Source organism: Phodopus roborovskii, unplaced genomic scaffold (genome assembly GCF_943737965.1).
Source record: "Phodopus roborovskii unplaced genomic scaffold, PHOROB, whole genome shotgun sequence".
NCBI lineage: Eukaryota > Metazoa > Chordata > Mammalia > Rodentia > Cricetidae > Phodopus > Phodopus roborovskii.
This window is the reverse complement of record NW_026126511.1, coordinates 55,091,168-55,116,492: the sequence shown is the minus strand read 5'-3', so window position 1 is coordinate 55,116,492 and position 25,325 is coordinate 55,091,168. Positions and strand designations below refer to the sequence as shown.

The 25,325-nt window shown below is 40.4% G+C and overlaps 2 protein-coding genes across 2 annotated transcripts in view; one reads left to right on the top strand and one right to left on the bottom strand.

Moving 5' to 3' along the window:
* The window catches only part of Xpo4 (exportin 4), a 92,198-nt gene extending 75,357 nt beyond the window's left edge, over nucleotides 1-16,841 (bottom strand). Inside the window, exons 1-2 of the mRNA XM_051195616.1 lie at nucleotides 16,519-16,841; nucleotides 1,524-1,629 (exon numbers count right to left, since the gene is read on the bottom strand). Of these exons, the coding sequence (XP_051051573.1) occupies nucleotides 1,524-1,629; nucleotides 16,519-16,587 (175 nt within the window). The 5' untranslated portion in view covers nucleotides 16,588-16,841. The remainder of the gene's footprint in view (nucleotides 1-1,523; nucleotides 1,630-16,518) is intronic.
* Nucleotides 1-25,325, top strand: part of Ift88 (intraflagellar transport 88) — a 309,460-nt gene that overhangs the window by 223,870 nt on the left and 60,265 nt on the right. The gene's annotated exons all lie outside the window — the stretch shown is intronic.

Genomic DNA, 25,325 nt, shown 5'->3' with positions numbered 1-25,325 from the left:
TTTAGTATGTTTTAGTTCTTTTTATTTAACATTAAATATACTGTATAAGCAAAGAACCAATTTCTTAGTAACAAAAACAAATCTCAACCACTGCTAAGTCCATAAAATGACCTCACTTTGTATTGAAAAGACAGCTGTTATAACTACTGCTCTAAAGGTAAGATCTCCTGAATGAAACAGCCACCTTTCTACTGTTGCTAGCTCCTGCCAGCCAAAACAGTCATGTATTTTAGATGGTCTTCAAAAACAAAACAAAACAAACAAACCCTTGTAAATAATGTGGCTGTGTTTACTTTATTGTCCACACAATGCTTTTTTTATGTATGATAACATAGGCATCTACCAAGACCTTAAGACTGCCATGCCCATGAAGGCAAATGGTGTCATTATTCTCATTTCACAGATGACAGAGGTCCAGAGATGCTGAACTCTTCAAAGTTGACAATGTGCAGCAGGCACCACTAGCACCCAGATCTCATAGTTAACAGAACTTTCCACTACAGCCCAACACCTCTCACTTTATAAGCCCTGATATGTAAACATTTTAGAAGAGATGAGCATCATTACAGCTTATTTCTATATGGAAACCAGAGTACTGGGATCAGATAAACCCTACCAAAATCACAAGAATAAACAGTCAGATGTTAGCGCCTATCAAGTAATCAATTTTGTAGCAATAAATGTACTCAAAAGTTTTTAAGAACCTTAAGTATAAGCAACATGAAAGATACCTCCAACTGAGCAAAAAAGGCAAACAATTAATCAGGTTATAAAATAAAAACAAGGTTGGGCCATGGTGGCTAGCACCTTTAATCCCAGTACTTGGGAGGCAGAGGCAAGAGGATCTCTGAATTCCAGGCCAGTCTGGTCTACAAAGTTCCAGGACAGCCAGGGCTACCCAGAGAAACCCTGCCTCAAAAAAACCCAAATAAACAAATAAATAAAACACAATGAAGTCTTCCTTTTTATTATTATCAAAAGGTATAGAAGAGGCAAATGGCAACATCATATACAACTATTAACAAGTGCCATCTTGGATGAGATAACTATCATCCCTATAGTTGTTTGCAAGAGACCATTTCTGTATGTTAGACATAAGAACTAATAAAATAATTTGATAAAAGTACAAACCACTGCTTTATTTATTTATATTGATGACCTTCCCAGAAGTGACTAATTTGACTAAGGAAGCTGAGTATAAACCAGTTTTTAAAAAGAAAAACTGGAAAGCAACTATAAGAGAGAAAAATAACCTTAATTGTTAAGCTAGCATTAGGAAACTTCCAGTAACAGCATATCATTTGAAAACAGAAAAAACCAAAACACTGGATGATTCTTCTTCCTAAGCTTCCTTTCTGGTTTCACAAAACTTTTAAATACACCAACTGCAAGAGGAAAATCATCAGGGAAAGTGACTAACTGTACAAACCTGTTTGCATTAAAAGGGATTTATAACAACTAAAATTCAAGACAAAAAAAAAACCAGCTGATTATGCCAAAATACTTTTAAAGAGAAAACTTACCCAAAATATGCCTGCAAACTGCAAATGGTGATTTGGATTTCCTAAATGATAGGAATATGTGCTCTGCATGCTGACGCTGTTCGTTACTGACCATGGAAGGTGGTGCCTTTAGATAAAAAACAAAGACAGAGCAACCGAATGAGAAAGCATATACAACACCAATCCTGTCACCCACTGTGGAAAAAAACCTTTCACTTTGAGAGGGGAAAAGGGGATTTTTTTTTTTTTTTTTGATTAAGTTTTTAAGGAACTATAATACAGAACTTCAAAATAAGCATATAAAATACAGTTTCTAGAGGAAACAAAGAAACAAGCTTTGCCTCCAAAGTATTTAAAGCTGCTTACAACCTAGAAAAGGAGTTACTTAGCTATACCATTTTTAAGACAGGTAACCTCATCAATCTTTGCTTCAAAATCTACCACTCAGACAAATGTAATGAACTTCCAATGCCAAAACTCTTCAGTACTGAGGAAACTGAATCTAAGTTATTAAAAATCTGTAAATGTTGAAAGTCTGGAATTCACAGAACACTGTATAAATTCTCTGAATACTAAATTCAATCAGCCAAAAGCAAGATATCTACTTTACCAAAACAACTCCTGAAGTCTGCCCAGATTTTTTAATTCCCTTTTGGTGCAATAACCTGTCTTCCATAGCTGTTTCTCTGCTGAATCAGACTTAGCTAAAATACATATTCCCGTCACATGGTTGAATTATCCTCTGATGTAAGTAAGAACTAAAGGGGAGGGGGAGAGATTGGAAATAATCGTTTCTTGTTCTGCAGTCTGCCTGCATCATATAATGAAAGGCTATCTGCCAGGTGTGCTGTACACCATGAATGGGTATAAAGGCAGGCAGGTAGATTTAAGTTGGAGCCAGCCTGGTCTACAGTACAAGTTCTAGGCCAGCCAAGGACACATATGAACACAATGAGACAACATCTCAAAAAAAAAAAAAAAAAAAAAAAAATAAGAATAAAGAATAAAAAGAGGTTTTGATTTTAGCAACACCAAAGAATCTTAAAGGTGAAAACACACCTTTCAAATAAGCCATGTACATATTATGTATTATAAGTCTTTCTAAACATTGTGACACTCTTGCCTTGTGAATTCCTGTAGTTAGCTAAAGGCAGTGCACATTATTCCTAAGGTTACAGCACCCTCTACAGTTCTCGGGGGGGGGGGGGGGGGAGACACACTTTCCATTACAGAACTTGAGTTTAATGATTAGGTTTTAGTAACAAAATACTGGAGTAGCTACATTAGAAGTGTTTGTCCTTTCATCCGCAAACTCTTAATTCTCACCAGTAGAGCAAATTTAGTTGTATTTTTCAAGGGTTCCATCATTAAAACTGCATATTAGTAAACACCACCCACTCACACAGCTGTGTATACAAATCAACACTGGGTTACCTGGACAATGTCTGGATGACTTCTCTCATGATCCTTATGTTAGTTACTCTATAAATAAAAACTCCTTCTACAGTTTTAATGTTGTAAATATACTCCAATATCCACATACACTTTATAAAAAGTAAAGGTGTGAATATATTAATGTATAGCATATAGTATAAAGGTTATTATTTAATCATCTACTTGGATATTACACACACAATAAAATCATCAGGTCAAAATATGTGGCAGGACAGAATATAGTTTAGATCTCTAAATCCAGAGCTATGAATTCTTTCTTGAAAGAAAGCTGTTGTTCTGTGTGCTTGTGGTCCCAAGTACTTGCCAGGCTGAGGCAGAGATTACTCAAGCACAAGAGTTCAAAAACAGACGGGGGTGATATAAGGATATGTACACTCGGCAACTGTAAAAGTGCTTAAATATGATTTGGCAGCGATTTCCAAATAGCACATTATCTCCTTCAGTAAATTCCAAGAAGCCTGTGGAGATGGCTCCGTAAGTAAGAGCACTTGCTATGCAAGCACGGGAACCTGAGTTCAAATCCCCAGCTTCCATGTAAAAATTAGGCATGGCTATATATACTGTAACTTCAGTCTGGGGGGGGGGTGGGTAAAGGATGGGAAAACAGGTCCTAGGAGCTCCTCAATCAGCTAGTCTAACTGAAACACTGACCTTCAGGTTCAGTACCTCAAGGTAACAAGGCAGAGAGCAACAAAAGACACCAATTCAGACATAGAGATGTTTTACATAGTCTCTGAAGTTCAGTAAGGAATGAAAACAAGGAGGCCTTTGGCAGCTATGTATTATTTCTCATCAACAACAGCAACAATGAAAGTGTGAGCACTTCACAAGTGCAGGCAATAGGAGACAGCAGGAGCCCAATCTCAGATCTTCAATAAAGGCCTGGATGGAAGAGAACTGAATGTGTTCCTACGGATCTGGATCCAAACTATCACAAGACAGAGAGCTCACAAAACCCAATACAAAAGACTGATGTTTGTGTCTCAGCTTCACCATCCTACGAGCACAGGCAAGCAGTTATCTGTTCACAAAATCGGTAAACAGCAACAGTGACTCCAAGCCAGAAGAATCTAAACTGGATTTCTGGAGATTATTTACTGATGCAGGAGTTAAATGACATGCTTCACTTCGTTTTTTTTTTTTTTTTTTTTTTTTTTTTTTTTTAGTATGCTGAATATATATGGGGGTTCAGTCTTTGAAAAGTTTCTACTCAAAGGATTATATGCTTAGCACCACGCCAGAGCTAGCAATGCACTTACTTGATTCTATAAAACGAGACAGGAATTAACCAATCACAGAGTTCATAAACCCTGCATCCATCAGTTCATTTATACTACCATGCTGCTAAGCCTTTCTTTGGTTTACCAATTCCAATTCCCATTCTACAGACCATCAGCTTTTCTCTAGGAAGCAATGAGTGTTCTAAACTGTCAGTAATAATCATTAAGTTATAATCATTATAAAACTGTCAGGGAGAATGCCAAATTCTTTTCACATATTAGCTCAGGAATATCCGTGTAGGAATCATCTCCCCTCTTTTAAATGGAGAAACCAAGATTCAGAAATGTTTAAATCCCGAAGACAGCCAAGTCAGTAAGAATTTTAACCAGAATGTGACCTCAAGTACACATGACACTAGGGGTTATCCTAGAGGTAAACAGTGAGGAGTGCTGCCTCCCAGATATCTGGCAGAAAATACTAATATTCTTGACTTACTATACATATCATTACTTACACATCATGAAACACAGAACGATAGTCAAACTGAATAATGAATAAGCAGGTGCTATTTGTAGACAGAAAACCACACTATGAAAATAGAAGAGTAAACATGGTTTGAATTATACTATAAAGACCTAATTAACACCTTCTTAGCTTTTTTAATAGATGGCTTCATGCTCTAATTACAAAATGACAGATATGCCACCCAAACACACAAATATCAGTAGCCTTTGACTCAATCAGTGCGGATTTCAATAAGAATTTGTTCAACTTTTAATTTTCCCTTTAAATTTTCTTGAACCTTTGGCTCTTACAACTATTCTAATCTAAACTTTAAACTACTCACATAGGACAATACATTTTGATACTTTACATTTATATTATCCCAGCACCCAGGAATCCAAGGCAGACTAGGCCAGCCTGATCTACATAGAGAGACCTCATTTCCCAGCACTAGGGAACAGAGGCAGGCAGATTTTCATATGTTCAAGGCCAGTCTGATGGTGAGCTTCTCTCTCAAAAACACAACAAAACCCAAATAATTAAATAATAAACATACTTATCCATGTTTCATAGTGCTCTTCAAGTTCTCCAGATGCCCCTTCAAGTTCCTTAGTACATATTCTATCTAAAGTTGTCCTACCAACTATGTCTCCCTCTCAGACCATTCTTCTCACTTTTTCCCAAAAACAATCTTACTCTTACTTTCAAGGTTTAAAAAATAAAGTGACTATATATCAAGAACTGAGTTTGGCAATACATGAGACCATATCTAAAAACCTCCCAGGATACTGAACTCTCCGTGCGTCCACCTTTGCTAAGTCTTCCTTCACCTTCTACCACCGTCTCCAATTCATTGCAAAATATTCCTCACAACTTTCTTGACTTCCCCACCACATACAGTCTCATAACTCCTTTACACAACCTGTACCTCACTTAGATGACAAGAACGGGATATACAATCTGAGAAGCCTGGCTTCTAATCCCATCTCAGCAGCATAGGTAAAGGGAAGTCTCAAAGATAAGATACTTATTTGCATTCCCGGTTCCCACTGGCAATGAGAAGTCAATGACATAAGACCTATGCTTAAAAGTGAGCATACAGTTCTCTCAAAATTAAACAACAATACAACCCTGTTAAAACCTCAGCAAGTTTTATAGGGTGGTGAAGTCCTAATCACATGAAAAAGGCCAAAAGCTTGCCAAACCAGACACATACACTTAATGAAAGAATGGTTAAAATTTAAAAACAGCATTAGAGCAAAGATTTTAATACACAAACCACACTCTGAAGCAAAAGAAAAACATGCAGAGAGAATCCCCACAAAGAGACCATGACCTAAGAAAGACATATCAGTGAGGAAAAGTCAGACTGGCCAGGTTGCTGGTGCAGTAACAGCTAGATAATCTACACATTTCATACAATGTAATAAATTCACTTTATACATAGGAGAATTTAAGATTTAAAAATGAAACACAAAACTTTAATAAATGTTAGGAAGAAAATACAGGTTTGTCAGGGCAGTGAGAGATTTCTTAAACAATAAATAACAAGTACAAATCCTTCCACCCCCTTTTTATTTAAATTTGAAACAAGGTTGTTTTGCATGTCAAATATAAATCCTTTTTTAAAATTAATAAATTCAACTATATCACAATTAGTCTTCTAAATATTGAAGTCACCTTAAGTTAAGTGAAACATCAGTTGATCTTCAAAAGATATAGACTGCATTAAAATTAACACAGGGTTGTTAAGTAAAAATTGAAAACTCTCACAAATAGATATAACAAAAACTAATGCTTTGTTTTAAAAAAGGATCAGTGCAATAGTTCAATGGGTAAAGGTTCTTTTCACCAAGCCTAGCAACCTGAGTTTTGATTCCCCAGAACCCATATGATGGAAGGAGATAATCGACTCCAGCAAGCTGTCCTCTGACCTCCACATGTACTCCTTAGTATGTCCACACACATACATACACTAAATAAGTCATTAAGATTTTAAATAAATTTTAACAAGATGATACCTATGTCCTCCATATTTGAGCATTTACTTCTATCACAAGTGTAGTGACATATTATTTGTGATTTATTAAAGCTTGATTGAAGATTCAGAAAAGCAAAGTCAGCCTCAAGCTATACAGATCAGGCAGTAGTGACACATGCTTTTAATCCCATCAGCCAGAAGCTAGGAGGTGGTGGTACACACCTTTAATCCTAGGACTCAGGATTGAGATACACAGACCTCTGAGTTCAAGGCCACTCAGATCTACACAAGATTGAATCAGTCTAAAAGAGAATTATAGCTCACACCTTTAATGCCAGCACTAGAGGGTATAAAAAAGACAGGAGTAGAAAGTAAAAGTAACTAATATAACACAAAAACACACTCAAAACCAGGTACAGTAGTACACACACCTGTAATGCCAGCACTCAGGAAATCAGTGAGTTCAAGGCTAGCCTGGACAACAGTGTGACCGTGTCCTTCTACCTCAGTGTTTTGTGAGCTGCTCTAGGTAAGACATGGCTCTTGTCCTCTTGAATTCAGAGCACCTATAAATACTTGCATAAGATCTTCAAAAGACAAGGCCTACTATCATTCCTTTGTGGAAGGACTTGGTAGTCCTGGAGCTCACTATTTAAACCAGGCTGGTTTCAAACCCACAATTTACGGGCCTCTGCCTCCCAAGTGCTCAGATTAAAGGTATGCATACCATACCCAACCCATGTAATCATTCTAACTGATATCTATAAGTCTAAAATGAAATTTATATTCATAAAGCAATAGATATGCCCATTTTCTCTTTAGCAAATGAGTACTATTGATGTTTTATATCGTGCTATGCTTTGAAGATGCAAAACCAAGAAAAGGAACCAGAATAAGAAGACATGGCCTATTAAAAATGGGAATGCCAACAACTGGAATAAGTCATCTTATTTCAAACTGAGATCAGTAATTTACAAATCAGAAGATGGATGCAGAGATACCCAAAGACATGTTGTATAACACACAGCCACTACTGTAAGGTGCAAAGTAAATCCTGAGTAAGGTCTTAAGTGAATTTTGTGTGTTTTGCCATGGGCGCAGAATGTTGCAGACTCCAAAACCAATTAGCCCATGGGAAACTGACAAAGCCATTACCCATATGGTTAATCTAAAGAGAAATAGCAAAGCCTTTCTTGGGAATGCAAGTATGCTTTGTGCCCAAACTAGATGCTGTTAAGCTTCCTCCTCCCAGGTGCTTACAGCTTTAGACTGCTTGCCCACAGAGACCTCCTACCCAAACTAGCTAGCCTGTCCCCCGTGCTCTATCTAATAAACATACTGAGGTACAGCTTGAAGTGGCAGGAGAGTAGAACATTTTAGAAACCCACTTGACTCTAGCTTCACTGTACACATGTCTATGCATCTGTCCTTCATTCCCTTTCTTTCTCTAGCGAGGGTTCTAGGAACCAAGTCATATGGTATGTAGCACACTACTATTATATGTTCCATTGCAAATGTCAAAAGCCTCTTATGTCCACACTAGAGAACAAAACAAATTCTAGCAGGTCACAATACTTGAAAGTTAAGTAAGTTGATAAATACACATAAGTGGTCTAAGGCTGTCTTGATTTTATATGCTTTCATATGAGATTATATAATACATTAAGGTACAAAACTCAGCTATCATTTATAAAGCACTCACTATATGCCAGACACTATACTAGGCACTTTTAACATAAATTAATCTTTTATAACTCCCAAGACATCTTATTTTAATTTTCTTACCTTTATTTGTGTATGTGCGCGCCTGCACACACACACACACCTCAGCACACCAACTTACAGGGCTGGTTCTTGCCTCTCCCATGTAAATCTCAGGAATCAAAATCAGGTCATCAGGCTTGATGGCAAGAACATTTACTTGCTGAGCTGACACTCCTAATTCTGTTTTAACCTTTTTAAAATTTCATTGCCCAGATTTATTTAACTTTGTAAGATTTATTTTAACTGTAATTCTGTGTGGCTGTGTGCATGTGAATACAGGTGCCCCTGAAACTGGGACCTGAAGTGAGGTCCTCTTTAAGAGCAATACCTGTTCTTAGGCACTCAGCCATGTCTCCAGTCCCATTCATTACTCTATTTTAGATGAAAAACAGACACCAATGTTAACTGACTTGCTAAATATCACACAGACCATCATTGTTGGAGCAAAAACAAACAAACAAACAAACAAACAAAAACCAAAACAAAAAACACCCAGACATTCTAGACTCTTTACTACCTTTCAATTCCTATGATTTCAATAACTTTTCACACTCGTGTATGTGTGACTTTTTTATGGCCCCACCTGGTAGGTGAAAGCAAATAATTTTATAATTAAACACGGCTATATTATAGATTACAATAAAGTTTTTAATAATTTTTAACATGAACATTGAGAAAATAAAGTCTAAGCGTGTTTGGGGAAGAAGTCCTCGCTTCCCCAAATCTATCTACAGCCATTTCTCCTCATCAGTTATTTTGGCATTAAGAAAATTAAGATGAATACGTTCCCCACCCCAATCTTGTTTAGACTCTCCCACCTTTGTCAACCACCTTCAACAGTCTCACAATTTCTACAACTCCAAGACTCACCAACTGACACAGACACAAGGTAACTACGGTAGCAAAAAGGGCTTATAGGGGCCACACTTCTCATTTCCTCTGAGTCACAACATACTTCCCCTTCTGCAGTTGTCACTCACTTTCTTCATTCACCACATACTAAAGCTCTATGACAAGCCTGTGCCAGATGCTAGGTATAGACTGTCAAGGAAAAGCAAGGTCCCCAAACTAAACGCATATTAAGAGTCTAACAAGGGAGACTAGCATTCATCAAACAATATATAGGCAGCTCTGAATGTAGGGGGGTATAGAACAGGTGAGCCTCACCTTTCAGGTTGACAAAGGAAGGCTTCCCTGAAAACTGAACACTTTTCAGGCAGAAGGAATTGTATATGAAATGTCTTCTGTTAGGATAGAATACAATAGAACTAAGAAAGGTGCAGTGTCCAGAGAGACAGACAGTGGGAGAAATACACTAAGAAGCGAAGCAAGGCAGTAACTTATCCAAACCCTGCTGCTGTCCTTTGGAAGGAAAAAAAGGTCTGTTCAAATCTAAGAAAGTCTCAGGACTCTACCACGGGGATCTGAATAGAGGACCTCATGCCTGCCCAGTATGCACTTCATCAGCTAAGCCACCTCCCTGCCACCTATTTTATGACAGAATATTAACAAGAAAATGCTTTGTATTTTACAACCTTAAGCAGTACTTTCAACCTACTTTTTAACATAGTCATATGCACTAGACTCTACAAATTATGAAGGTAGTCCTGGTAGAAAAACAAGACATTTGGAGGGAACAGCTTTATAGCTGGAATGTAAAGTAGGACCAACAACTCTGCTGAGCTTTTAAACCTAAAGGCTCTCAGCCATTGAGGATCAGGGAATAGGAATGAAATATTGCCTACTTAATCAGGACTTCTCTAGGCAAGGCAATGGAATCTACAATTTTAACTGTCACCCCAAGACTGATAATATACATTCTAAACTTTAAAAGGCTCTACTCTGAAATAGTTATTTTAGAGCCAATCTAACCTTTCCCACAGTTACAAGTGAATAAAGAATAAATCCCCATCTCTCTTCTAGTAACGTTTTCTCTTTTGAAAGGCATTTTCTCTTTGTTGATAAAATTATGCTAAGCTAGCGGCAATTACATAAATCTGTGGAAATAGAATAACCTGACCTACAAATGTAAAATTATAAATCCAGCCTTAGTGTGAGCTATGACACACAATCTTCTTCAAGATAAAAGACGTGATTTGAACATTACATATATATGTATGTCTTTAAACATCCCCTGCCCCCCCAAAATTATATACAACTTCCAATTAAAAAAAATAATTCTGGGGGGCTGGAGAGATAGTACAACAGTGAAGAATGCATACTGCTCTTGCAGGGGCCCTGAGTTCAATTCCCAGCACACAACTGCCAGCTCCAGAGGCATCCAATAACTCTGGCCACTGTGGGTACCTGCACATATGCACATACCAACACACAGAAACACACAAACACATACTTAAAAGACAGATACTTTTTAAAAATTGCTGAAAAAAATAAAAATAACTGTAAGACATTTAAGAAGCACTTTTAGCTGGGTGTGATGACACATGACTTTAATTCTGGCACTTGGTAGGCAGAGGTAGGTAGATCTCCAACTTCAAGGCCTCCTGGTCTACAGAGTTCTAAGACAGCCAGTGCAACATAGAGAAAACCTGTCTCCAGCAAAGTGGTCAAGACCAGGCTGGAGAAACCCACAGAATCAGCTGAGTTGAACAAGGAGGAGTTCATGCACACCAGTCTGATATTTGGGAAACCAGCATAGGACTGACCCAGAACCCCTGAATATGGGTGTTAGTTAGGAGGACTGGACAGTCTATGGAGCCTCTAACAATGGATCAGTATATTTATCCCTAGTATACAAATGGACTTTGGGAACCCATCCCACATAGAGGGATACTCTCTCAGCCTAGACACATGGGGGAGGGCCTAGGCTCTGCCCCAAATGATATAACAGACTTTAAAGACTCCCCATGGAAGGTCTTACCCTCCCTGAGGAGCAGACAGGGGATGGGCTGGGGTTTGGTGGTGGTGATGGGGAGGATGGGAGGGTGAGGGAACTGGGATTGACATGTAAAACAACCTTGTTTCAAATTTAAATAAAAAAAAGAAAAAATAAAAAAAAACAAGCACATGTATAATACAATATCCATGTAATGTTTTAAACTATAAAAATTTCAAATTATATATTAAAACAAATTGAGAACTCTTGCCATATCAATTACATCCACTGTCATTCTGATACAGTTCAATAGAGACCGACTAGTGTTACTCATACATATGCAGATTTGTTTTCTTCCCCTTTTTTTTAAGGGTGGTCTCAAGACAGCATCTCGTTATGTAGCTCTGAATTATCAGTGGTTCTCAACCTGGGGGGGGGGTGTCAAACGACACTTTCAAAAGGGTCATATATTAGATATTTATATTACCATTCATAATAATAGCAAAATTACAATTATGAAATAGCAACAAAAATAATTTTATGGTTGGAGATCACTACAACATGAAGAATCAGGAAGGTTAACTACTCTATGTTGACCAAGCTTACTTCAAACTCAGAGATACACTTGTCTCTGGCTTTCAAAGAGCTGGGATTAAAGGCGTTTAGCAATATACCCAACTAGATTTTTTTTAAAGAAACCAAAATAGGTCATAAATCTTCTGCACCTTTTACCTCACTTATCTTGAACACCTTTCCATATTCACTCAGATCTTTCCACTTTAAAAACAAAACTGGGCTGGATGTGGTGGCACACACCTTTAATCCCAGCACTAGGGAGACAGATGGCAGATCTGTGAATCTGGAGCCAGCTTGCTCTATACAAGGAGTTCCAGGACAGCCAGAGCTACATAAGGAGACCCCCCCCCCCCATCTCAAACTGTCCCTACCCACTCGAAGCAAAAAAAAAAAAAAAAAAAAAAAAAAACAAGCAAGCAAAAGCCTTACAAGCTGCAGAGGTGGCTCAGCAGTTAAGAGCACTGGCTGCTCTTCTAAGGACCTGCATTCAATTCCCAGCACCCACATGAAAGTTCACACTATCTTTAACTTTAGTTCCAAGAGATCTGATACCCTCACACAAACATACATGAAAGCAAACAACCTAAGACACATAAGAATAAATAAACCATTAAAAAAAAACTCTTTACTATATATTATTAGACCTATAGTTTTAAATTCTATAAAAATTTATTAAATATAATAATTTACTTGTATAGACTGAATAAATTCCTAGAAGTGAAATCGCAAGGGCCAAAAGTTTTATGAATTTTTAAGGCTTCTGGAACACAATGTTAAACTTTTTACCAAAACTTGTCATATTTTATACTTCTAGCAGTATCTATTTCTCCTTATGCTAACAACTTGAAACACCATCATATTTAGTTGCTTTGGACCATTTTGTTACAACTTTCTATTCTTTTCCATGCCAATGCAATAACAGTTCAATTACTGTAGTTTTTATACAGACTTTAGTAATCATTTTTGCTTTAAAAATGTTCCTGGTGGCCATGTGTAGGAGCACATGCCTTTAATCCCAGCACTTAGGAGACACAGGAAGGTGGGTCTCTCTGTGAGCTCAAGGTGAGCTTGGTCTATGTAGTGAGTTCTGTGACAGCCAGGAATGTAGAGAGATCTGTCTTTAAAATAAAAAAATAAAAAAAAAAAAAAGGTCCTTGGTTATTCTCATAATAAATATTCTTCCTAACATATTTGTTTTGTGTATTTTCTGCTTTATTTTGTTCTTTAGTTTGCCTCATATCACACACTTCTATATAGCCTGAGTTGTTACTCTTCAGAAAAGTATTGTTAAGACTGTTTTAAATCAGGGATAGTATTCATAGTATATGTCATTTATGTAAAGATAAATAAATAAAAGAAAAAGTCATAGGTTATAATGTTGTAAAAGCCAGTGGAAAAGGTCAAAGCATATTTAAACTGTTATATGGGGGAATGGGGTGGAAAATGTTTGTATATTGACTTACTTTTAAAAATACATTCCAGTATTTCTGCTATTATTTGTGAGTAACAAAACATGCATCTTCAACATCAAGCTTTCAAGTCTACATTTAGGTAACCTGATTAACTCTAAGATTGGGAAAATGTTCAATGAAGAGAATGTTAGCATAAGAGTATGGTTGACTTTACTCTCTAAAATATCTACCACCTTCTAAAAAACTTAAATTCCTCAGGCAAAAGTCAACACCCTATATTGAGGGGCTGGGCGGTGAGCAGAATTAGAGTACATGATGTGAAATTCCCAAAGAATCAATAAAACTATGTGAAAAAGGTCAACAACCTAAATCTTTCTGAAAAATGAATTTGGGAAGCTTAAAAAAAGTCTCCAGGCAGGTAAAGTGGTGCATACATAGAATCCCAGCATTCAGGAGGCTGAGGCAGGAAGACAGAAAACTCAAGGCCAGTGTAAACTACACAAGTTCCAGAACAGGCCATGTCTCAAAACAAATTCATTTTTTGGCAGTTGAGGTGGTGCACACCTTTAATTCCAGTACTTTGTGGCAGAAGCAGGACAGCATGATCTACACAGAGAATTCCAAGCCACCCAAGGCTACAAAGTGAGACCCTGTATCAAAACAAAACAAAACTTTTTCCCATTTCTATAATGTTTTCAGAATATATAACTTTACTTGTATACATCATGACTAATCTACAATAGCCCTTCATAATTCTAGCTCATCTATCTTCAAATTTCTTTTCCAGCAAGCAACTTCATGGTCTTGAGTTAAGCAGTATTTACAGAAAACATCCTTATGTCAAGATTTATAAAATTTACAAATACTTTTTTTTTTTACATTTACCTATTTTGTGTGTACTCATAAATCTGCCGTTGATAATGTCTTGGAACTCAGGGTATGGTCAGATTTCTCCTACCATGTGGTTTCTGGGGATCAAACTCAGGTCTGAGGCTTGGTGGCAAGAGCCCTGACCCCGTGACCCACCTCACCAGCCCTCTTTACATGTTACCCCATAGATCTAAAACTTTGGCACTTCATTCCATAACCTTAAAAGGGCTGATTGTAAATGTACCACTACAGAATTTTCCCATCAAAAAAGAAAATGTAAAAGGATAATTAATATGGTGACTTTGAGAAACAACATTTTAAATAAAAAAATCAGAAGTTTAAAAACTTGTGAGGAATGTAGCTCATGCCTGTGATTCAAGCATTCTGAAGGGTGATGCAGGATCACCAGAAGGTCAAGGCCAGCATGGGCTATGTACATAATGAGTTCTAACCTAGCCTATGCTGCAGAGTAAAGAGTTCAGTATTCTGAAATGAGTGTCTGGTAAACCCATGGTTGGTCACATCACTAATTTGCTGTGACCTACTGCTTTGAATCTCAGCTGCTCTCAACAGTACAAAGCTGTTACAGGAATTCATAACACAGAACCCAAAACTCTAGCAATCAAGAGTATATTAGTACTATTTTCTAGCTCACCTAAAAACCATTGATTAAAACCAGTCTTACCAGGAAAGGAAGAGGATGCATTGCCAAGCACACATGCTTCATTCTACCAGGCCAATGATGATCATCAAGTAACCTATGAATTTAAATACTAGAATACTGTTGTGTTTTTTAATCAAAATCCAATTAAAAAAAAATCCCTAGATTCTCAGAAAATCCAGAGTATTTCAGCTGTGCAGTACTCAGGAATTTGGTAAGCTTTTACTAAGTTTTTAATGATATCTTTTAAGGATTTATTGATTTTTTTTTAATGTGTGTGTGTGTGTGTGTTTTTTTTTTTTTTTTTCAATCTGCATAGCCTGTGTAGGTCAGAAGAGGTCATCGATCCACTGGAACTTGAATAAAAAATGGTTGTGAATCACCACGAGTGTTCTGTCCAGGGCCCTCTGCTAAAGCAACAAGTGCTCAACTCCTGAGCCATCTCTCCAGCCCCTCTTCTTGTCATCTAAAAGTTAAAGCATCTGATATTGTATGTGAAGACAAAACTTGATGGATGGTACCAATAATTATGCCAGAATTGTTTCAAATATTATTTTTAACATTACTTTTTAAGTATGTGTTTATGTCCATGTGTAGCTATGTGCATGTTAGTGCAGGTGACCCTGGAACTGGAGTTACAAGAGGCTGGAACCAGCTTATATAGGTACTGGTTGGGGACCCACTCAGGTCCTCTGGAACAGCATCATGTGCTCCACTCGGCCAGCTCTCCAGGCCCTAGCTAAACTATTCTTAAATATGATGATTTGCTAACACACTCCTCACTAACAGAAAAGTAAAACAAAACAAAACAAAAAGTCTGGCTGCATTCAATTCTTAGAAAGTCTAAATCATTTCAAGTAATAAAATAGACCTCTAAATTTCAATAATAATAATCTACAACCGCAGTCATCATAATTTACAAAAAGAAAAATGAAAGAAATCAAGCTGAGCCAGTAAACATAAGACACAGTTTACTGAATAACTGAAGGCAATTTATCCTTTCTTTTGCTCCTTGTGTAGAATACTGTTTATAATCATGATCCTTCCTGCTCAAACACCCTCATCAAACTATTTAGTAGATGTTGTAAAACTTAAGTTAACGAGTACCACATAGTCAGCTTTCCAAAACTCGAAACCCACACGCAGCTCGATCCTGGACCAAGTTTTGCCCCAACGACCTTGGTCCTAAAGACTGGCCTCCCTCCTTCCTGCCGCTCCGTCCACGTGCCGGCTGCGGTTACCCAGAGCTGCCTGCATGTCAGGCAAATAGCTAGGGGACCTGATGCACGAGGGAACAAGGGTTGCTAATAGCATCCAGACTATGCCATCCCTCCCCTAATAGCATCAACTCCTCAGCGTCATGCACACAGTCCCAAGAGTGTACCCTGACCCAAGTCCTGCGGGCTTCGCCCCAAGCTCCCTCCCCGTGCCTTGCTCTGCTACCCAGTCTGCCCAGCGCGATGTAGGGAGAAGCAGGAGGCACAAGAAACAAACTCTCCATCCTACACCCCAAAGCCAGGCTGAGGAGTAGGGCGACCGGGAAAGGGGACAGCTCTGGAAAGTAAGGGACAACATAGAGGGAAAGTAGGATGGAGAATCCTGCGCCACGCCACCACCACTTCAGGGTTCATCCCAAGGCCCTTCCGGGCCGCCAACCCTGAGGACAGCAGGCCTGACGCGGTAGAGCCAGCCGCGGTCCCATGGATCCTGCGGTTCTCGGGGCCCGGCATTCTCACCATCAGAACTTTGGCCGCGTTCTCCAGCTGAGCGATCACTTCTGGGGGCCCCAGCGCCGCCGCCATCATGGTCTCTCTTCAATGACGCGCCATGCGCTGCATTATGGGAGCAGGCGCCGCGGCCGGCCAATCGCCGCCGCGACCCCGGCGCCTCTCGCGCCTCCGGGGCCGTCGCAGCCGCCGTCGGCGTCGCGCCCTCAGCGGCCTGGCGGGACCGCCGAGTCCTGAGCAGCTGGGAGCAGATGAGCGTGAGCCCGGTCGCGCCGCTGGGGTGAGGGCGGCGGCAGCCGGCACCGGACGAGGCCGGGCGGTTGGCTCTGTCAGCCGCGGCCGGGCATCCCGCGCGGCTCTGCCTCTGCGCATGCGTGTTTCCCTGCGTGCGGGCCGCGCGGACCCGAGCCCTGGCCGCGCATGGGCGCGGGGCAAGGTGCGGGTGTCCGGCCGGTGCGGTAGCTGCTTCTCCCTCGCGAAGGCTCTCCACCGTGGAGCAGGGGCTCTTAGCCTTGGAAGCGCTCTACCGTTGCTCTCCTAAAAGTGCACCTACGCCCACAACTCATCCGTTTCCTGCTGTGAGGAGGGAGCGTCCGACGATAAAATGCTTGGTCCCTTTATTTGTTTGTTTGTTTTTTCTTCGAGACGGTTTCTCTATGTAGTCCCGGAACTCGCTCTGTAAACCAGGCTGGCCTCGAACTCACAGAGATTCTCCCGCCTCTGCCTCCCAAGTGCTGGGATTAAAGGCGTGTGCTCCCCACTGCTCAGCTACTCTCTCTTTTGGGGTTTGTTTGCTTTTTCTTGATTGAAACCCTCTCCTTAACCACCTGGCTTATTGAATCCAATAAGAGCTTAGCAGCCACCAGCTGCTAAGTATAGAGCCCGAGATGAGTGAGTGGAGCTTTATCGTGGTCTTCTATCACATTCTTCAGGTGTTTCGTTGTTGTTATTCTTTTTAATTTTTGTCGCCTAAGTCGATGGCTAGGCAAGTGGTCCTGATAATAGCTAGTTCAGTGTTCAAAAGATTGCCTGGATGAGGTACTTGGCATTGTTTTAAGCTGACATCTCCCATCTCCTTTCCCTTAATCTGCTACTGAGTGCCTGGTTTACCTTCTGGGGCCACTTCCACGTTTGTGAGTTCCTTCCGTAGAAGTCTTCTGGTTTTCCCTGAGATTTATAAATCTGCCTTTTTGTTTTGTTTTGTGTCTTGGCAACAAAATTGTATTTTTTAATGATTTATTTATTTTTATGTGCCTTGTTTTGCTTGCATGTATGTCTCTGTGAAGGTGTCAGATCTGCTGGACCTGGAGTTACAGGCAGTTGTGAGCTGCTGTGTGGGTAGTGGAAACAATCCAGGTCCTCTGGAAGAGCAGCACCACTGAGCCGTCTCTCCAGCCCTTCACCCCACCCCTTTTTTTGAGACAGGATTTCTCTATGTAGACCAGGCCAGCCTCAAACTCACAAAGATCCACCTGCCTCTGCCTTCCCAGTGCTGGGATTAAAACCATATGCCACCATCCCCAGCTGGATTTTTTTTTTCTTGAATTTGACATCTCTGCTATTTTTAAGGAAGTAAATTAATAAGATGTTTTGTTGCTTGAGAAATAAAGGAAGTACCTTTCATTTCATTACCAGGTGGCAAAGTTAGCCAAATTGTTAATAACTGTTTTTCCTGTTAAGAATTGTGTGAACCTAGACCAGCCTGCTGACTCAACATGTAGAGCTTCAAGTGCAAGCCTGAGGACCAGACTTCAGTCCCAAAATGCACAGCATGTGTCAGGAACATCCTCTGTAAAGGTCTGACCTCTGCACCCTGTCTGCATTCACACAGCCAGAACAGACACTGTGCTGGTTAGTTTTGGTCAGCTACAAAGCTAGACTTAGCTGGGAAGAGGGGATTTCAACTGAACAATTGGCACCACAGGTTATCCTGTGAGCAAGTCTGTGGGGCATCTTCTTGGTTAATGATTGACGTGAGAGGGTTCAACCCATTGTGGATGATCATGGGTTATCATCCCTTTAAACATATATATTTTCATTTATTATATGTGTGCATAAATATATAAATGCACACATATATATGTAGTTTTGTTTTATGTGTGTAGAAATTTTGCCTGTATTTATGTCTGTGTACCTGGTGGTGTCCATGGAGACCAGGAGATGGTGTCTGGTGTCAGACCAGAAGATGGTTCCCTGAAACTGAAGTTATAGACAGTTCTGAGCCACCACATAGTCCTGGGAATCTAACTCAAATCCTCTGAAAGAGCAGACAGTGCTCTTAATTAACCACGAATTCATCTCTCCAGGCCTATTCACTGAGTCCACTTAGAGCTGCTTGTTGGAATGTCGACTGGTCTTGACTTGATCTTGACAGGAAATAATAGCTCAGGGAGTTCTTGGGTGCAATGCCATGTCATGTCCATAAGATGGCATCTCACAGCACTCTGATCCTCTAACTCTTACCTTTCTGCCCCTCTTCCCTAATGGTTCCTAAACCTTGGGGACAGGGGTTGATAGAGGTGTCCCATTTAGAACTGAGAACTCAGTAGACACTTTTCTCAACAATTTAACCAATTATGAGTCTGTGCCAAATGCTGACTAGTGCAGAGAGAAGCTTCTCTGGTCAAGGCTGAGGGCAACACTAATATATGGCTATAAGCATAAATGTGTGTTTAGCAAAACAGTAGTTGTAGGTTCTTCTCTAGGACATGTGACCTCCCAAGCCATTGGGATTTGACCAGCTATAAATATTTTTTAAAGAATTTAATGAACCTAAGCAGTTATCTTAGTTCTTCACATAATGTATGCTCAATAAATATTTGCCAATTATAACAAGCTGCAAAAAAGATTATAACATTACTGTTGGGAACCAGCAGTCTGCTGACCCCAACGATGGGTAGGACGCTCATGGCCATGTCATCACTTTACCTGGCTGCTCAAGCTTTACCTGGCTGTGCAGAGGACTCCATTACGCATGTGCAAGCCCCCCTTTTAAAGCAAGCGCCCCACAACGGAACTGCTTTCGATTGGCCACTAGCTATCCCCCTTTCTCTCCCCTCTCTCAATAAACTCCACGTGGGAGCTGCAGCAAAAGAACAACAATTACTCTAGCTGATACCATTATATATCTGCAGAAATATCACAAATTGATATCAGTTTTTTATAAAAAGTTTGAAGCATAATAATGCTTTAGATTGGGCCTTGGATTGCAAAGCACTCATTTTGTGCAACTAAAGCAGCCACAGTGCTTGCGCTCCAGCACCACACACTCAAAATGATAAATCTCACTCCAGCAGCACGGAGTTGTTCTCTGACCTCCACATGTGAGTCCCTATGCAGGCACATACACAAGTAAAATAAAATAAAGGCAACTGAAAAACTAAAAAGGGGGCTGGAGAGATGGTTCAGAGGTTAAGAGCACTGGCTGCTCTTCCAGAGGACCTGAGTTCAATTCCCAGCACCCACATGGCAGCTCACAATTGTAACTCCAGTTTCAGGGAATTTGACACCTCACACAAACACATGCAGGCAAAATGCCAGTCTTGAAAAACCAAAACACAACAACAAAAAAGAGAATAAGTTGTTTTGGTTTCTTTATTAAGACAGGGTTTCTCTATGTAATAGTCCTGGAACTCTCTTTGTAAACCAAGCTGGCCTCAATCTCACAAAGAACAACCTGCCTCTGCCTCCCAAGTGCTGAGATTAAAGGCATGGGCCACTACAACCAGCTAAAGTTGTAGTTGTTTTGTTTGGTTGCTTGGTTTTGTTTTGTTTTTTCAAGATAGAATTTCTTTGTGTAAGAGCCCTGACCATCCTGGAACTTGCTCTGTAGACCAGACTGGCCTTGAACTCACAGAGAGCTCTGCCTGCCTCTATCTCCAGAGTGCTGGGATTAAAGGTGTGCTCTACCACCCTGTGACAACTAACACTTTTTAAAGAATTAGTTTTCTATCATCTTGTTAGTTTCATTCCAACTATGTTCTTCTGATTCTTGATGTGAAGCACCCAAAAGCCTAGGAATTCCTGGGCATCAGCCAACCTCAAGTTTGAGCTGATGAGAGGACTCGATGGGAGACCTGGATAGCTTGAGAACCTCTGGTTATTAGATAGCGGGTCAGAACTTTTTCTCACTAGCTGGCCTCTGAGGAGGAGAAGGGGTACTTCCCAATGGTGGTGATGTGGCCAGCTGCCTCTGGCTCCTTCCTTGACTTCTCTACAGGGCTGTACCTTACCTGTGTGCTGAACTAAACCCTTCCTCCCTGAAGTTGCTTTTGTCAAGGGGTTTTATCGCAGCAACAGGAAATAAAACTAAATAAAAAGGTTTTTTTTCTTGAGTTTTTGTAGTTTATTATAGTCAATTATCAAACCTGAGCAGAAGACTGTTTTAATTCTCAGTTTATAACCCGTGGGTCATATCTGTGGACTTGTGACTGGCATCTGATGTAAAGAAACCCAGAACTGAGCCCTTGCCTTCTGTAGTCTGTATAAACTGAAACATCTTAGCCCAAAGATCACTTGTTCTTGCAGGGACCCATGCTTGGTTCCCGGCTCACAACTGCCCATAACTCCAGTCCCAGGGGATCAAACACTCTTCTAACCTCCACAGGCACCACACACACACACACACACACACACACACACAGAGAGAGAGAGAGAGAGAGAGAGAGAGAGAGAGAGAGAACACACACACACAAGCAAGCACTCACACATAATTTTCAACAACAATTTATTATCAATACTAAATACTCCAATTTGAGACTGATACTATAATGTTTCCAAAACAGCACATCAGAGGTGGTAAGCCGCTATCATTCTTTGATTCATTTAATTTTCTTTTTTTTTTTTTAAGACATTTCATATATATGTGCTCTATCTGAATGTACACCTCTTTCCAAATGACTTTAGCTTTTGTCAAGTTGATATAAAACTAATCAGGACAGTCCTTATTTTTATTCAAAATAAAACGTTGTATTTGAAGCAATGACATATTTTTTCTGTAGTCTTAACTATTTCTTCAAAGATCCAAATTCTAAGTCTGGAAGTTAAACAGTGCAAAAATTAAATTTAAAAAAAAAATAATGACCTAAAGTATGTAACCAAACCAGATCATTCTCTTTGCTTTATTCTTTTGACATACCAAAACATGTGATCACCTTCCCCCGTATTTTTGTAAACATTTAGGCTTCAATTCTAGTCATTCAATATGTGCAAAATGATGCTCAGACTAATGCTTCAGAGTAACATTACATATTATCATTTTGTTGCTTTAACACAAAATAAATGACCACAGATGCTCATAATAGTTCAAGAACAGTATAACACTGTGCCATTTAAGAGTGTTTGGCTATTTGTTATGTTTTCAGCCTTGAAGAAAGGCAACACCTAATGAAAACTTGAATGTATTAGAAAGTTGCAAAATATGTCACATTTCGAAATGACTGTGTAGTGTTAACAATACATTCCTAGAAAACACAGACTTAAAATAAAAAAAAAAAAAAACCCACAGTTTTTAGGTAGCTTGCTCACCTGCTTTTGTCTCCATGGAAACAATATACCAAGAAATTAGATGGGGCTTTGAATTGAACACAGCTTGCAAAAGTGTAGCAACAGCTCTCTCTCTCTGCTGTTTAAATTTCATTGGTGCCAATTATAATATCTCAAATTTTACTAATTTTGTTTTTGCTCTCTTTTGATTAGTTTGGCTAAGGGTTTGCCTTCTTGTTTATCTTGTCAAATGACTGATTTATTCATTTATTTATTTATTTTTGCTTAATTAGTTGTTCATTTCATTCTTTTACATGGCATTTCATTAATTTTTAATGACTTTTAAAAAGGTTTGGGAACATGGGGAAAAAGTAATGGATTTCATTATGGCATTCATACATTTCCTTACATGTTGTTACACTTTATTCTTATTTGTTCCCCTTATCATAGCCATTCCCCATGTCCCTGTCCCCCTCCCATTACCCCCTCCCATCTGCCTGCTGCTCATTCCCCCAGAAATATCTTCCCTTCTGTAGTCACTCTCTCTCTCTCTGTTTCTCTGTATGTGTCTCTCTGTGTGCCACTGCTTTTTTTTTCCAGTTTCATGTAGCCTAAACTGCCTGGAAGTCAGTTTGTAGTTGGGGGTAACCTTGAACTCTTGATCCTCCTGTCTTCCCTTCTTATGCCATGGGATTAAAGACATGCCCTATTTCCCCACAAAGCTTTTTTATCATCTGCCACTGCCATTGTTTCTATATTTCCACTTTCTTTAAGATCTCTTCCTCAGTTTCCATGCTATTGTTTTAGTTTTATAACCTACACATACATATTTGACAATTTTAACTTTATTTGTATTCATTTTATGTGTACAGGTTTACCCTGCATGTGTGTCCATTTTCGGTTACTGCTTTTTTTTTTTTTTTTTTTTTTAGTTTTTGGTTTTTCCAGACGGGGTTTTCTCTGTGGTTTTGGAGGCTGTCCTGGAACTAGCTCTTGTAGACCAGGCTGGTCTCACAGAACTCTGCCTCCCGAGTGCTGGGACTAAAAGCATGCGCTATCACCACCTGGCTCGGTTACTGCTTCTATATCACTAGAGGTTATGGTTCTGTTTAAATTGATCATGATATTGATTTAACTTCGATAGGTTGTATAAATCAAAAAATTATCTATTTCTTTTAGGTTTTCCAATTCGGTGGCATACCAGTTTTTTTAAAGCATGCCCTTAAATTTTTATTTTAATTTTTCCAGTGTTTGTTGTAATGTCCCCCTTTCATCTCTAATTTTATTAATTTTCATCTTTCCTCTCCATCCTACTTTGACTAAGGGTTTCTGGTTTTCTCAAAGAACCAGCTTAACGTGCTTCTCGGCGTCAGTTCTGGTGTTGTTTGTTGGGTGGCTGTTCCATCCTTCCCTTGTTGTTGCCCTCTGTCCCTAGGCTCTGTGGTGGCTATGGGGGTCCCTGGTAGCGAGAGCTTCTGCGGTTGCTGGGTGACAGAAATGAATGGAGATGGCTAGGAGGAAAGGTTGAGAGGGGCTTCCGGGAAGCTAGGACTGAGACCTGTAGGCAGAGTGGGAGGAGAGGCTCCTGCACGCAGGCTGCTACAGCTAAGAATAAGTCAGCGGGAGGCCTGATGGAGAACGGTGCACGCCTGCCCCAATCCCAGCAGGGGTAGCCTGAAGGTCCCTGGTAGAAAGTGTCCCTGGAGCTTGGCAGCTGACTCGGGGATGGAGATGGGATAGAAGGGAAGGCTGAGAGGACCTGCCAGGAGGGAGGGAGGGAGGATGGGGGAGCTGGCTTCTCCAAGCACACTGCTACAGGCCTGGGAGAGTCTGGAGCGGCTACAATAGAAGACCAGAGGATTCATAGCTGGATTCTTGAATTTGGTCTGCTGGGATATGGTGTTTTGGCAGACTTGTGTGAGAGTGAGAGTCCGACCACCCCCCACCATATGGTTAAAAAAAAATGAAACATATGTACCCCCAATTGTTGATCTAGTGTTGATCTAGTCTGAAGTGCAGGTTTTGCAACCACATAAAGAATACTCTAGCAGACAGTGAGCTGTGACCCCTCATCAGACAAGACAAAAATACTGTTTGAAAAGGGCATCTCACTGGGCAGCAGTGGCACACATCTTTAATCCCAGCCATCGGGAGGCAGAGGCAGGCGGATCTCTGTGTCTGAACCCAGCCAGGTCTACAGAGTGAATTCCAGGCCAGCCAAGGCTACAACAGAGAAGTCCTGTCTCAGAAAGAAAGAGAGAGAGAGAGGAGAGAGAGGAGAGAGAGGAGAGAGAGAGAGAGAGAGAGAGAGGGAGGGAGGGAGGGAGGGAGGGAGGAAACAAAGTGATGTAGTGATACTTTGTTTATGATCTAACAAATAAAACTTGCCTGAAGATCAGAGTGCAAAGCTAGCCACACTAGTTAGCCATAGAGACCACACAGTGGTAGCACACACCTTTAATCCCAGCACGAAGTGTTAGGAGTCAGGTATTACATTACGCTGGCCTGCCCGTCACCTGGCAGAATGCACTCAGGCAGTACTCTGGACAGCCCAGAGTTCCATGAGTTCTAGTCTGCAGGCAGGTGAAAAGGACCCCTTTAAAAGTCAGACCCTGCCCACTTAACGATTCCTTTGCTCTTTGCTCTTTCGGGCTCTTCTCTCCCCCTCTCCCTCCCTCTCTCCTCTCTCTCTCCCTCTCCCTCCCTCTCCCTCTCTCTCTCTTCTCTCCTCTCTCTCTCCCCTCCCTCCCTTACCCCCCCTTTCCTCTCCACCCCCCTTCTCTTCTGTTCCTGGTGTCTCTATGCCTCTTTTCCCTTCCCCCTCACTCCCCTTTCTAAATGAACTTCTCACTCAAGCTGTCTGCCTGGCGTGTTTGTCCCCTCCGCCTCCCGTGGAATCCGCTATGCTCTCCCACGGGGTCCCTTACCTTGGGACTCCCACTCGGGAACCCCCTCCCCCTTCTCCAGCATTATCCTATAACTGAAACAAAAGAACAACATGAAGGAGGTGGAGATAGGAGAGATGTGGCTGGGCGGAGAAGACTATAAGGCGGGAGGAGATGAGAGAGAGATGCAGTCTGGGGAACTTCAGTCTGAGGACAGGATCGCCCCTTTGGTGTGAGTACTGGTAAAGGGAAGAACTCTCTAGTGGCTGGCCACTTTACTTATCTGATCTGCAGCATTAACCGCAATATCTGCTTCTGAGTTTTTATTATTAAGAACAATTAGAATTCGTGCTACAAAGAGAGAAGAAAGAAAGGAAGGAGAGAGAGGAAAGGGTGTCTAGGAGTAGCTATAACCAAATCCCCATAATAAATCCTCTTTATTTAGTC